The sequence below is a fragment of the Nilaparvata lugens genome, chromosome 1 (genome assembly GCF_014356525.2).
Source record: "Nilaparvata lugens isolate BPH chromosome 1, ASM1435652v1, whole genome shotgun sequence".
Classification (NCBI taxonomy): Eukaryota; Metazoa; Arthropoda; class Insecta; order Hemiptera; family Delphacidae; genus Nilaparvata; species Nilaparvata lugens.
Window position 1 is genome coordinate 82,782,685 of NC_052504.1, and position 15,973 is coordinate 82,798,657.

Below are 15,973 nucleotides of genomic sequence, written 5' to 3' on the forward strand. Positions count from 1 at the left end.
ATAGATGATAACATAAAATTTATAGGAGAGTAGCTTTATAGCATGAGTATTTAAGATATAATATTGATTATGATGTGATGAGAAAGCAAGTAATAAAAAATATACCTGACATTACGAGTAATTTCTATCCATTTATTATAAGTTTTCAATGTCAATTTCTGTGTTCAACAACTTTTTTCAACTCAGAGTAGGTACCATTCAAAGATTCCTGATTTTTGATTCATGATTCATTCTATGAATTCATACCGTATGGTTAAATTATTGTGTTTAATTGTATACTTTTTTAGGATTTCCAGATGCAGTAGGTAATGATGATAAGGGTATACGAACGTGATGTTTCCTACAATCATAGTGAACAGACAGAATAACAGACAGTATACAGGAGGCAAAGGGGAGATAAATATTTGCAAATTAGAAGAAAGGGGAATATTAAGTTTCTGGATACGAGGAGCTACTAGATAAAATATATGAGGTAGATTTGAAGTTTGGAGAGATAGATAATTTGTTAGAAGTGAGAGAGGACTCATGCAAACTACGGTACTAAGCAGGCGAACACCTCAACAACCTGATAGAGTGATAGATACCACTTTGTGTTTTAGCAGTTCTTGACTTCCAATGCACTTTTGCCATTCGTACGAAAGTTAGAGTTTCGCCGCTCATTCTCTGTAAACAACAAACAAATGTGTAAAATGTGTTTCCTAAATTTACTCTCCAATCACTGTAATTAGGAGAAATTTATCAAATTGCTTACCCTTCAACTCAATAGAATGTTTGTTTATATAATAGCGTTCCAAAGAAATCAATTTATTTAGATTGGAATATCAGTTTAAAAGGGTTTACATTTTCAAGTTTTAACAATTACCGTGTAATGTTTTTTTTTCATTTATTGACATTGTAAAATATCCAGAGTCAAACATTTTCCTGTTCATTTATTCATTCATTCATTCATTATTATTATTATCTCTTTATAAAACTGATTTTATTCTTGAAGTGATAACTTTTGTTTTATCAAATGAGTTATGTGAATGTATCATTTTGAAGATGAGGATAAGTCTGTTGTTGAATGATATTTTATACAATTAAAATTAAAATGCTGCTTTTATCTATTTATTGAAATTGGCACTGGTTTAAAATAATTTAGTAGTTAATGCACGATTGATAAACATGTACTATGATCATATGACGGATAATCTTGCAATTTGAATCAACACAACACTGTAGGCCTATTGTAGTAGCCTATTCAATATCATCAAAATAGACATTATTCTATCTAAAAGTAATTAGTCTGAATGAGTAACATGTTACCTGCAATTACACTCACATAGAATTCTAATTTTGAATAGGAACTTTGAATTTGAATGATTGAGAGAAATATATATTCAAATATGATTAATACAATCAAGTACAATAACATTTCCACATCATAAAATCAATGTTGCCCCTGATCTTGGTTTTTTAAATATTTTGGGAACAAGCCTGAACAATTATGATTTGCCTCCCTGAGGAGCTTATAATTCATATAGCCTTCATGATTTATAATCCCAAGATTTTGAGCATAATGAATATGAGGATAGCGCTAACGCCTATTTACATTTTCCATCCTTAATGAAAGTAGATGAATAGTGAATAAATTATATTTTTTATTTCCGAGACGTGTTTGTTTTCATTATAATAACATTTTTTTTAAACCAGGTAGACCTATATAATGGGAAAAATACGTTTTATCAAAAACTGTAAATATGTGTTGATGTATATTGCAATAAAAATGTAGTTAAGTATGTAATAATCGAGCGGTACTTCGTTCCCAAGTTTACTCTATTTCTGCGCACAGACTTATTCAATAATAAATATATGCATTTTTCAATTGGTATTTCTTCAAAAAGTCATTGAAATTATTACTCCAGTTGATTCAAATTTTAGAAAATATATAAGTTGCAATAAGTTATTGTTTGTTCTAGTTGGTACATAAAACAAAATTGTGATAACAGAGAGAGCCTTATTAAGTCAACAAAAGAAGCTCCCATCAAGTGTCTTGCAAGCACATGAATGAAAATTATTATTCATGAAAGAAGCAGTGGATGAATTGTTTTGTTATTGGTGGTGTTGGATTGGTCAACTCACCCATTTTTGGTCCCATATCCTTGGGGTGGTTGGTCTTGATGGCATTCATGCGACGGTTGGCGGCGGTCGGCACGCCAGGGCATCCACCGCCACCGCCTCCGCCGCCTCCACATGGCGTTGAGCTGCCGGGAGGTGGCGCGCCTTGGGTGCCCGGGGGCGGTGGACCCTGGCCGGGCAGGCGCGGGCCGCGAGTTGGCTCCACGGGCAACACACGGCGCCGTTTCTTGGGCAGTTTGGCGCGCGCCTGTGTGTGCGAGTAGTACATGGCGAAGTTGGAGACGATGACAGGCACGGGCAGGGCGATGGTGAGCACCCCGGCGAGCGCGCACAGCGCACCCACGAACATGCCCACGTACGTCTTGGGCGCCATGTCGCCGTAGCCCACCGTTGTCATGGTGACCAGTGCCCACCACAGGCCAAGCGGAATGCTGTTGAAGTCGTTGTGTGGGTTGGCCTGGATGCGTTCCGCGTAATACACGAGGCTGGCGAATATCACGATGCCCAGCACCAGGAAGAACACCAGCAGAGTCAACTCTTTGGCCGACGCGCGGAACGTCTGAATCAGAATCTTCAACCCCGACGAATGTCTCGTCAACTTGAACAGTCTCATTATCCTTATTATCGAGAAAAACTCTAATATATCAGCGTTCTCCAAATGTGACGCGAACTTCTGCAGTATCAAATCAATGTAGAAACTAAGTGTGGCAACGTAGTCGATGATGTTGACCGACGCCTTGATGAAGTCGCACTTGTTGGGCGACGCCACGAATCGCACCAATATCTCGAGCGTGAACCACGCGTTGCAAACGCACTCGATGTAGAAGAAGGCGTCGTGTGCGTTCGTGTGCGTCTTGTCCAGCGTCCAGGCGGCCGTGTGCATCGACGTGTTCACTGTGATGTTGCGGATGACCGGCACTCGCATGTCCGGGTGCGTCTTCAGGCAAAACGACAGAATCGAAATGCAGATGAAGAACACCGAGATTATTCCGATTATCTGAAACACATATCAACACTAATCACTTTCACATTCTTACGTTGGTTGATCTTTACTAAATACTTTGAGTGAGTGAATATGATTTTCCACACACAAAATTTTAGGGAAGAGTTGAGTGAGTCAACAAATTTTATTATTGAGGCATTGTAATCAAGTTTGAAAACATTAAGAGGAATGAATCAATATTCTGACCACAATTTGAATAGAAAAATGATAGTACAATTTGATCCATACAGATGAAAATAATTTCTTATTTGATTGCGTTAACGAGGGGAATCAGCGAGTACAAAAAGCGAAAGCAAGACCATTCTGGTCAACGCTGAAGCCTGTATTACTTGTAATTATTGACACATACAATTCCATTTCTAAGGTTTTCCATTTATATGGAAGGCTGATAACAGTAGCCCACTTGATTTCATAGCTGGAAGTAAAAGAAAGTCGAGAATTAATTACACAAAACAAACAACACCACTGAATACAAATATCCACGATAAATATATACTAAAATATAAATGGCCTCTTATATACTTCGCCCTTATAATTATTAGTATTGGATTGTGGCCTATTTTTTATGGTTATCAGACGGAGTGCAGATCATTAGATGCTCATATTCAAATAATACAGTAGTCTACTGGAAATAAAAGAAACAAGAGTCGGATTCAAATTTCAAATCAATGAGAATCTCAATCGAATTTGTCGCTCGTACACTCCACAAACATTTTGATTCTGTATAAGATCTTGATAATGCTGAACAATTTCAAAAAATTCAATGAAATTATTAAATCTGCAACAGTGATAAGTCTTGATAAGAGTTAATGATGAACCAATACAGTTAACCTATACAATCATGGAGTCATGGAGAAAGTATCTTTCATCCTATTCATTCCGCAATGAGTCTGGTGTGATTAGTGATTTTGCTCACAAAGCAAGCGGGTACCTTGGCTTGTTTAGCCGCTTCTGACTTTATCCGGTCTCACCCCTCCACCCCTCTCTGCCACACCCTTTGTGCTCACTGCTAATCTTTTTACTTCAAGCGCAGTAAGTCCGCTTAGTCTCCCTTCGTTAAGAATTTCATAACTGCAAGCCTCATTCAGGAGGGCTTTGTATCTTGATATAAATTTGATTAAGCGGCGTATTCCAATTTATCTCGGGTGAAATCGTTTATAATTTTCAATCATGAAAACTCTCAAATGATTCACCATCATCCTTATCTTCAGTAAGATTTCAATAAAGTTGTGGAAGACTTGGATGAATTACATCTTCCTTCATCTTGTAGACGTGGAATGTTTCTTAGAAGCCGTAATCTTGCTACTACGCAATAATGTGAAGTCCTAAAGTGAAGAGTCAAGCTCAATTAGCGATAACTCATTGAAACGATACAAAGTATATCTAATACTAGATATACCACCCGACGTTTCTTTGATTCAATGATTGAATTATTGAAGATAAATTTGTGATATCACCATGTAATTGATGGAATAAGCTATGTAAGATACTGCCTATAAAAGACATTGTATCTATAATTCATTAAACTACAGTAGACATGAAATAGGAAAAGATGAAATGTAATTTAATATTTTTCAAATTACCTACCAGCATTCAAGTCTTCCGAGTACTGTGATACCTTTTTCTTGACTATTCAACAAAGAATATTGAATATAATAGACATGATACCGATGTGATTTAGAAGAATAGTAGCTATCCAATTCAAATTAAAATTTATTCCACACTCATTAATACATATACATAAATTATACAAAGCTCAACGTGACAACACAATCCAACCAAAATGTAATAATAATAAACTGTAAGTGAAAATTCGATTAAAAGAGAATGATATCAGAAAAATATTAATTTGTCATTTATGACAAATAATCTTCATTCATTCAAACTTCTAATAATTAACCCTTTATTGCATGATTTAATACTTTTTTATGTTAAAAATCAATCTCATGTATTTTTCAATGTAGAACTTGGTAAAAATAGTTTAAAAAATCTTATTTTACTAGAAATTTGTTAATTTGCCAAATTTAAGTTTGTGCCATATGTGGGACACCATGATCATTAGACTTTGAGTATACTGAATCATGTTTCAATCTCAAGTATGACTTACTAAATATAGCCCAGAAAAGAAATTATCTTTAAGCAACAATCTTTCCTTAAACTTTATTATTTATGACATGAATTGATAATTATTCTTTTCAATTAACTTATATTGAATAAATTTATATTTAGAATACAAACTACTTATGAGAAACGTCAAATTTCATTGTTTATGTTCGTCAATACCATGGGCTGAAACTTTCTAATCATTATTATTATTATATGGGGAACTAATGGGAAATGTCAGAAACCTAAAATATATACATAAAAATTAAATAATAAATTCACAAATAGAATAAAAATATTTAAAATGGATTTGGCTACTCACAAATTACTGCAGCTTCAGGTCAATTCAGTCCAGCTTTCATTTTAGTTTATATCACTTTAGTTCACTTCACTTCAATTCATCAAGCTTCTATGTTCATGTAAAGTATAATTTAATGAGAAGAAATAAATATTTAAAAAATTGGGATTTATACACACATACTTGAACAATATGACAACACCTATGTAAAAATGATATTCTTTTGCAAGTTTATAGATAATTGCTAATTAGTGTGAAATTTTATGAAGCAGTTCTGGTTCTTGTTGAGGCAGAGACTGATTCCACATTTGGTACAGCTGACGAAGGATTTCAAAGTGCAGTTTGGCAATTTACACCTTTGGCGTGTATCATTCCACTCAGGTAGATGACCCACATTGTCCAATCTCACATCTACTGGAGGGATTGCTGATGCTGGTCCTTTTTTCTTCTTCTCCCTGAAGTCCTGCTCGACTTGACTGCTTGGCCGGCCTCTTTTCACTCCAGTTGAATTGCCTATCTGGCACAATGTCTTCGCCAACTCAATACGGAATTGGCATAGGTTCATGAGTTTTGTTGTAGGAACAGAGCCTGTATTCTTCTGAGTTTCAACCCGTCTGTACATCAGCCAGGCATTGATGACAGCAATATCAAGGAGATGATAGAAAATCCTCATATACCATTTCTTGCTTCGAAATGGGATTCTATACCTTCCTATATGACTATCGATGAGGTCCACACCTCCCATATGTTTGTTGTAGTTCTTCACAACATTTGGGCACTTGATATTCGTCCTCTTCTTCAATTTTCGGTCATACCGCGAAATCTGATCAGTTGGCTCACTTCCTAAAAATGTTGAAAGGAGCATAACTGGTCTGTTGTCCATCCAAGCAACATTTGAAATTTCAACACCCTCTACATTTGAAACAAATTCTTCATTCCACCCTCGTTCTTTTCTCCTTATTTCTTGGTCAAGAGGCATTTTACAGCCAGGTAATCTGTTTCTGCGAACTGTGCCTAAACAGAGAATTCCAATTTTCTTGAGAAAACATAGAAGTCCAATGGCAGTATAATAATTGTCAAAATATGTTTTGTGATTGACATTTCTTGGAATGTTCCTACAGAGTCTCACGACAATATTGGAACTAGCTCCAAGATCTGGTTCTCCATCTCTAGGCTCAGTGGTAGTACCAGAGTGCATTTCAAAATCATATGCATATCCAGAAACTCCACACAAAACATAAAATCTGTAACCCCATTTATGTGGCTTTTGGGGGTTATATGTTTTCATGTAATTTCTGGCTTTTGATGCACAAATCTGTTCATCAATTGACAAATTCTCCTCCATTGGTACTGACACAAATTGTTTGCGAAGGCTCTCAATCACTGGCCTGATTTTGAATAATCGATCAAAATTGTCACTATTGGGATCTGTGATTTGCTTAGAATTGTCATTGAAATGAAGATTTGCTCTGATTTGTTCAAATTTGTTAACGGACATAGTTTCCCTGATCAGTTGATTCCCAGTTGTTTCATTCCAATACAATCTGTGATTTCCGATTGGTATAACTGAAGCTAGTATACAAATGCCTAGTAGTTTTTGAATATCATCCTTGGTTACTACAAAAGGTCTATTCAAATTCTTCAATGTACCAAAAAGATTTGACTGTTCCACTATGTGATCTATCAATTCATCAGTGAAAAAATATTTGAAAAACTGATAAGGTGTCTGGAAGAAATGCAGATCTGAGAGTAAACTATTGCCTAGAAATTTGTAGTCTTCACTATTCATAGATAATGTTTTTTTCTTCCATATCATGGATTTGTAGTTTACAGATTTGTTGTTCACAGTTTTGTTGTTCACAGATTTGTTGTTCAGAGATGTTTTCTTAGTATTGCTGTTATTACGTTGAGAATTACTTGGGCTTAGATCTAATCCATTTTGTTGGGAGCAAACATCATCAGTGTATATTATTGGTAGATCCACTTCAAATATTTCATTGTCATCAGATAGGCCTATGGGTATATCTATCACTTCATCACTCACATTTTCAACAGATAAGGGTATCACTTCATCACTGATGTTATTTGAAATTACAGTATTCTCACATTCATCATCCGTAGCATCGAAATCATCTTCCCTCTCAATAGGAATTTCATCCAATATTTCTACTAATCTTTCAGAGTTTATTTGTTCAGTATCACCAAAATCATTGAGCTTTAAATCCATGATACACGATAACTATGCAAATAATAATAATAAATCCGAATAGAACAAGTCTTAGCTCCTAAAATCAACAACCTATGCTACTATTTACAATACGAAAACATAACCTCCAAGCCACATGTTGACAAACTGCCATCTCCATGTTGTACCATATGTGTCACGAACAGTTTTCTTCAAATTTCACGAAAACAAATGTTATAAACATATGTATGATGCATCAGATTACATCTGAAGAATATGAGATTCAATAGAAATATTTTCAATAAATCAAACTTATTACAATAGCACAACTAACTTGATCGAAAATATCGCGACTGACCGTTTACATTCAATTCGGAAACGAGACCAACAGACTGAATTTCTTCGACAACTACCAACATAACGAACAGAAATTACCTTGTAGATCCATCCAGTGCTTGTGCCAGAAGTGTCCCAGCATGTTGTCAACTTCAGAAAAATAATTCTGTTTGATTTATACACTATTTCGTAGTTTGGGTCAGATGTGACCCACCATGCAGTTAAGGGTTAAGAAAACTCTCTTGATGGAATGAATGAGAATATATTTGAACATTTCTCATTGATCAAAGGAATTATGTACTCACTGAATAATATATGATTGCACACGCTCAGAATGAAAATTATTCACGAGATCTCATCACGAATGAGTTCCTCAGAGAGAACAATAGCATCCAGCATAATTGTGGAGAGCTCGAGAGGGGATCAGCTACGGAAACAATAAGAGGGTGAATCGACCCTCAACTCTTGTTTCTATGAATGTTGAGTATCCTGGAGTCATTTATTCGCATACTCTCATGAATCCACTGGCTTTAATGTTCAACTCGTTTGAATATGATTGAAGAGGTTATTACACATTTATTACAACATATTCATTACATAATAAAGGAGTAGCATAAATATGAACGAGAACATGTTTAAATTTGTTGTAGAAAGGGTAAAATTTCTTATTTTTCACTATTGAAAAAGTTTGATCGATATAAGCCATTAATGACAAGATTTTATTCAAAAAGAGAATGAAATTCCTACGTGAGCATGATTGAAAAAAATTTTCTTTATAGCCTACTTTTGAATAGAACACTTCCATACTCTGGATATATTACTCTGACAGTTACAATTCACTAAGGCTGAAGCCGTTCTATTGCACGAAAAATTTGCCTAAGCATACTCATTCAGTAACTTGTATTATTTTATGGGAAAATAAATAAATTCAAATGCATTTTAAGTAAGTCAAGTTGAAGAAAATGTAAATGTATGGGTATCCCAATAAATAACAAATATATTTACTCAATCTTGTTCGCTGATGATCAAATAATAATGGCTGGTGATGAACATGATATTCATTACATGATCAGGAAGCTTGCTGATTCTTATGAAGGAAATGGAATGAAAATAAATTTCAAGAAGACCAAATACCTAGTCTCAGGAGGTACAGCTAAGGATCTACAAGTTGGAGATCATAAGGTGATGCAATGTGTTGAATATAAATACCTGGGCAGTGTAATATCATCAGAGAGCAATTCCAAGAGAGAGATCACAAGTAGAGTTGGACAGGCTAGACAGGCAGCACAAACATTAAATTCCATACTTTGGTCCAAAAATATTACAAATCCCACAAAGATAAAAATGTATCATTCAATTGTACAGAGTATATTGCTCTATGGCTCTGAAACATGGGAATTAACAAAACGAGACAATGCTGTGGAAATGGATCTCTTGCGCCGGAGTTATTGTGTTTCAAGGATGGATCGAGTGAGGAATACGGGGTAAGGAACAGAATAGGGAAACTGGACACAACAGTAGAGCAGATTGAAAAGAAGCGCCTTGTATGGTTAGGACATGCACAGAGGATGAGAGATGAGAGGTGGCCCAAAAAGATACTGAATTGGGATCCACCTGGAGAAAGAAGGAGAGGTAGACCGACTGAACTGTGAAACAAACAGGTGCATACGTGTATGAGGAATAGAAATCTGGTCCAGGGAGACTGGAATAATCGCAATAAATGGCAGATGGGATGCGAGAAACGGCTGGAGCTGTAAAATAGACTCGCTTATAAATATATATGTATAAGTTGAAGGGTCGGTAAGTCTGGTATCCGCAACTGGAGTCGTACGATTTGAGTCGCGCTAGTGTGAGTGGTGCCTTTATAATAGTGGACGGTACTACCTTGGCAGTGGTGGAAGAGTAGGGCTCGTCGAAGAGAGACCAGAGCTGTGGCTTGGTGCGCTGCCACCAGGACAGAGTCCCCGAGAAGTAATCCTCCTCGAAGCCGAACTTGCGCGCCATCTCCTCGTCGCTCGGCTTCTCCGTGTCCAGGTCCAGTCTGTCCAGCACTGCCAGCGTCTCCTGAGTGTCTCGATGCTGCAACACATCAACACCACACATAAGCTAATCTCCCGGAAAACTAACAATATTTGGTACAAGTACAGTGGTTAACTTGAAGAATAGGAATTTGATAACTGGTGGAAAATGTTATAAGTTATGATGGAGACCTACACCAGGTCGAAACGATCGTAGCTACTAGAAGTGAATGCTTTATTCACTTTAAGATTTGTTTTCAATCAATGTTGGATTAATTGCGTGAAAAAGAATGGATATACAACACATTTGGGAATTGTATGTAAGAATTGCATACTTATGTATTGTGGTGCTTAATACTAGTCTCCTGTCGGTGACGGCACTTATCTGAAAGGTCACATGACCAGTTAATGACCAATCATTGGTCAGAAAAACCAATCTACCAATAGAATGGCTATACTAAAGAAATGTGCTCAGGTGTGCCATATAGAATGAATAAATAATTTTACAAATAAAAATGAGAAAACAAGCAAAATAAATATAGGGGAACAATGAGCAGATTTTTCAGCAGGTCAGAGTGTACTACAAACAATATAATAAAATTGAAAATCGAAGCAAGCAGTCAACAATCAGAAGCATACACGCCAATTATCAGCTGACTGATAAGGTAGCCTGCTCAGTTTGCATTGAGAAACTATCCCTTATTGTAAACAAACATTCAACATTATGCTGTTTCAGGTTATTCGAAAACCATTTACAACTGCTTGTGAATCTGGATCTTAATAAATGAATATATCATAAATTTTGTTGTTATTTCAACAACCAATAAAGGTGGGTAGTTGTAATTTTTAGCTTATTATTATAGAAAGTTGCTTATCAAAGCTGTTTGGCGAATCTCACCGTGACAGTATGCAGAATCCAGTTTAAACCTTGGTCTGAAAAGCATTTGTGGCTGATTGACGCATTTTAACTGATCTCTCTAAATATCATTGGAATGAGACGGTATTCGATTGACCATTTATTTACATAACATATCCAATTTGACACCAATATCCCTAAAGAGAGTAGACTCCATTGAGATTGATCTCTCGGAGGAGAGAGGTTTGAAGGAACCACACGAATTTTTCCCTTGTAAATCCAATTTCACAAGCTGTCTAGCATGTTATTTATTCGAGCTGGTGGTGAACTTCACGTTAAGTTTCGAGTGTAATGTATAACTACCTCGTGAAGTTCACATTATTTGACTCCAACGATGAAGATTCTCCAATAGTCTCAGTCAACTCATTGTAGAATTTCCAAAACAAAACTAATCAACTCATTTTGCGCCATATCATAAAAGATTTTAATATTTTCAATTCATTCATTCATTTATTTTAATGGCAGTCACAGATCATAATTACGATATAATATGATTGGGAGAAGACAACAGTTTGGTTACAACAAATTTATCAATGGTTTGGATACGCTTCACATAATTGTTGTTGGTTTGATGAATACGATTTATCTTGTATTTTACTGTTGGAAATAACTGTTGATAATATTTTTGGTTAGAATAATTTTTTATCAGAGCTGGGATTTAGTTCAGTTCACTTTATTAGCTTATATAACATAATAAACGTTTCCTCAATGGATATGTCATGAACCTTTGGATAAAAAATGTCTCAACTTTATCTCAGGTACTTTTCACTGGAAAGAATATGAAAATGAACACGATCGAAAATCCTGCACAGAACTCTTTTAAATGGAGCAGAAAGATATTTTTCCATAGCGACTCAATGATTCTTCGAGTATCTCCTGTGCTTTATTACAAGCACATAAAATTTTGGACCTATATTTGAGAGAAATCTGGGAAAAGCAAGAACTTATTCTGTACTGGCTAGCTTACAAGAGTTTGTGAATTTGAGAGTTGGTGTACAGTAAGTTGAATATTGGAAAAGTCTCAGTACCAGAAGATGCGACATCAAAATGTCTGAAGGGCTTGAAGTGTTTCGAAAGCCTCTTGGAGCTGAAGTGTTTGATCCTCTTGTGACAACGTGCAAACAACCAAAGCAACGCCAAAGATGCAAACCATAACGAACAAATATAGCGGAACAGAACGCTCTCTGCTATCAATGGGGTGAACCGCACATAAGAATGGGTTGGGGAGGGTTCTTACAGGGTAGGAAGAGATTTTGAAGGGGAACATGATGAGTTTTTATGCATGTGATAAGTTGGGGGAAGATTGTAGGTTATAGAGGATACAGCACTTCAGATAAAACAAGAATAGACAGACACCTTAGCACCTGAATATTAATACTTCATCGACTTTTATCAATTATTATCGACGTTGTTACTACCGTAGAGACTTCAAGATAGGATGAGGGGATCAAATCTTGTAAGTACAGTATCATTACGTACTTCATGTCGTGAATATTTCTTTCGAAACTCGTACGTTAAGGATTAGTGGATAAATATGTAGTGATAGAACAATAATTGAAAACTAATGGATCTGTTGGTGGAAAATTAATAAATAATTCTTCTTTCAGCTCAATCGTTTGATTGGTTGGCATCTAAATCTGTCCATTGCTACTCTCTTCCATTGTACATAGCTCATAGCACCCAGATCCTTCGTCATTTGTCTCAGATAATGTAGCCGGGGCCTCCCTTTGTCCTTCAACTGTACCTTCCAGAATACTTGACATGGATGCGTTGTGTCTTATAATGCGTCTAATCCAAGACTGTCGTCCGTCCCTGAGAAAATTCAGAAGAGATCTCTTTTCCACCGCCTTTTGGGATACCTCCTCATTCGTAACTGTGTCAGTCCATAATTAATCAATTAATAAATTATAGATGTGGAATATTTTGATGAAGATCATAGAGGATCCATATAGAATAGTTTTTCAATAATGAATCTACATAAATTGCAATACAATAAAATAAAACTATAGAAGCTAACAAGTACCCTTATCATATTTGTTGAATTAAACACGACTAAACAAGTCATATCTATATTATGATTTGTGATTGTATTGATCAATAAATGAATAGCAGGACTTTTAATTAGCCCAATAAGAATAATTCATTGGAATAGAATATTAGAATACTCGTTAATCTCCCTGTAGATATCAGTGGTTAGATGATTATCCGTTCAGAATGATAATCGGAAGATCGGAGCCCAAATACATACATATTTTGAAGTCTCGAGTATTTTAGTTCAATATATTATTCTTCAGTATTTCATCATTATTCTTTTTTCAGTCTAAAAATTTCTATAAAGTTTATTTCGTAACACTCTTTAATAATCCAAAGTAGTGAAATAGATAATTGACCCAGGTGAGAAGAAGTACTATTTACCTTCGAATATCAACAGGGGATGATCTAGAGGAAGCAAGAAGATGATGAATCGTCATCAACAGATTGTAGGCTACATGTAGGTTGGATGAACAACAATAGTTACAGGTAAGTTGAGTTAACTCTCATGCCATCTGATAATGCTCAACTTAGCTATTACACAACAGGCTATGATAGCGCAGTTTGTGATAACTTGACACTATCAGTCTGACGTTGTGACAGACTACCCTGTTACTGCATCTAGTGGTGTCGTCTATAACATGTTCTCGCTTTGAACTGTTATTGAAATCGGTGTACATGATACGGCTTGTGAGGATAGCTCATTTGACCATAATGGACATGCAAATGCACTCTTAGTAGATCGAAGACCAAGTGATCTATTATCATTACTCAAGTTGGATTGAATTGATTGGCTGAAGTGTCTCATAACTTGTCACTTGTGACAAAGATGCTTCATAACACAGTTTGGCAAAGTTAAATCGAATAAATGCATTGAGTTTTTCAGAACTTGAAAAGAATATGAAATATTCTACATTGTGAATAACAGAAGAGGGCAACAAATCATCATATAGCTCTTCCCTAGTGAGATATCTTATCCTTTTGGATCAGAGTTTAATATTTTGTTTACTACATATAAAATAAGTTTTGATCAAATAAATCATTGACTAGAATAATGTTCAAGACTACACTACGGTCGAAATCAATGAAAGTGAACAGAATAATCAATTCAATATTTTGATAAATTGTCATTTTGATGTCAAATGTAAATAACTTGATCATTTTGTCAATATGTCAAATCACAAATAATCATTTTGATAAATTGTGTATAAATGAAAATGAACACATCAATAATATTATTCTTTATTGATTCATACAATAAGTGCATCATAAAAATGATAGGGAGAGAAAAAATAAGGTAAACTTATGCTATTCCTCTCCCAAATTTAGATAAGGCTACACATATTCTGAAATAGTTTAAGTCTTGTAGTTGTTCACTTCACAAAATTTTCAGTCCTTAATTATTTTCATAAAGCAGATTTTTAAATTTAGATGCTTCAAAACCAAACATTGGAGAAATATTTCACATTATTCTCACTAAAATGGGAAATATTCACTCATAAGAAATGAATAATTTTACAGGACCAAAAAACAAACTTTTCTATTTTGTTAATCGGGGGAATGTTAATGTAATCGGGGGGATATTTCCATGCTAATTCAACAACAGAAAATGCATCTTTTTCATTCCTCCATTCAGCTTCTAGTGAAGCTTGTAAGAGCAGGACGTCTTCCTGCTTTTGACGGCTTAACCTACTTTTGGAAAGAAATCAATCTTCTTTTAGCACTAGTATCGGAATAACTTGATTTATGTAAGGAATGTTTTAGAGTTTCTATTTTATAACACTACAAGTAGTGATGATTCGCTGGTCCATTTCGAATTTTGTTTTCTCTGTGTTCAAAAGCTATCTTCAAAATACATCAATTTCCTAGTGGAAGATTCAAAACAGGAACGTGAATGTTATGACGTCATCGAAACAGATTGCTGTTGTCACTGGTGAAGCATGAAAGATTCAAAGAGAATGAACATTATGACACTTAAAGCTGAGTTGATCTGAGAGTGCATGAGTTTTCCGGTAGAGTTTCTCTAGTTATCTATCCATTCATCTGGAAGAGTGAGTACAGATACTTTATTCCAATTGAATAATTATATTAATAGATATTTTCTAATCAGACAAAATCCTTTTTAATCATTCTTCATGATGAAACAAGATTTATTCTTTCTGGAAATTGAATAATACTAATAATCAGACAATACTTGGACAAAAATAAAATTGAGTGATCTTCACGATACAGTTCAACTAAAATCTCAAATTTAATGGAAGCTGAAATTATTTTCAACATGGAATTTGTTCCTGTCAAGAGATCAAAAGTGATATTTATCAAAATTTATGTATACGATTATGAGTAATAAATTGTTAAGAGGGATATAATATAAATCATTTAACTAATCTCTTAATTCAACATTTGACAAATCCCAGCTGTTGAGCAAAGAATTAACGACTGTCAAATGAGAGCAAATAAGGATCAAGTTGTAACATCGAGAATGGAAATGTGAGGGTTGAATAATGAGAGAGAGAGAAATGAATAGAATCGTAAGAGACGGAGAATAATATAGCGGCAGAGCTTGTATGCGGGGTTCATGTATGTAGGCTAGTAGATATATTTTGGTGTATCGTAGGGGAACGAGAGATGTGCTGGTAAAGCAGGAAAGGGCTAATATTTATTACGTTTTCAACACACCATTACGCTTTTGCCTGTCACCGTTGTGCGTTTGAGTCGCTCCAACGGCGGGTTATAAAACGCGTTCAAAATTGGAAACACCTGTCCTCCCTCCGACACAATTATTCTTCTTTGCACAACTGAAATTATCAGACGACAACACAGGTAAGGGTAAAGGTCGGTCCCAGCTCGCTTGTTTGCAGCACTGCAATATGTGTGTGTCCTGTGATGATGGTTACAGCTGCTGCTGCTGCTCCATTCCCTTTTGTCATGCTCCTCATTTCACAGATTAATCTGTGTTTGTGGT

The 15,973-nt window shown here is 35.4% G+C and overlaps 1 protein-coding gene across 3 annotated transcripts in view; it reads right to left on the reverse strand.

Annotated features, from left to right (window-relative positions):
* Nucleotides 1-15,973, reverse strand: part of LOC111060303 (potassium voltage-gated channel protein Shaw) — a 153,323-nt gene that overhangs the window by 12,073 nt on the left and 125,277 nt on the right. Inside the window, exons 5-7 of one of the 3 annotated variants that reach the window (XM_039445338.1) lie at nucleotides 9,928-10,122; nucleotides 2,122-3,115; nucleotides 585-663 (exon numbers count right to left, since the gene is read on the reverse strand). In XM_039445338.1, coding sequence (XP_039301272.1) covers nucleotides 596-663; nucleotides 2,122-3,115; nucleotides 9,928-10,122 — 1,257 coding nt within the window. In that variant the 3' untranslated portion in view covers nucleotides 585-595. Of the gene's footprint in view, nucleotides 1-565; nucleotides 664-2,121; nucleotides 3,116-9,927; nucleotides 10,123-15,973 lie in introns of all 3 variants that reach the window. The other 2 variants (XM_039445343.1, XM_039445333.1) reach the window with 2 other exon arrangements.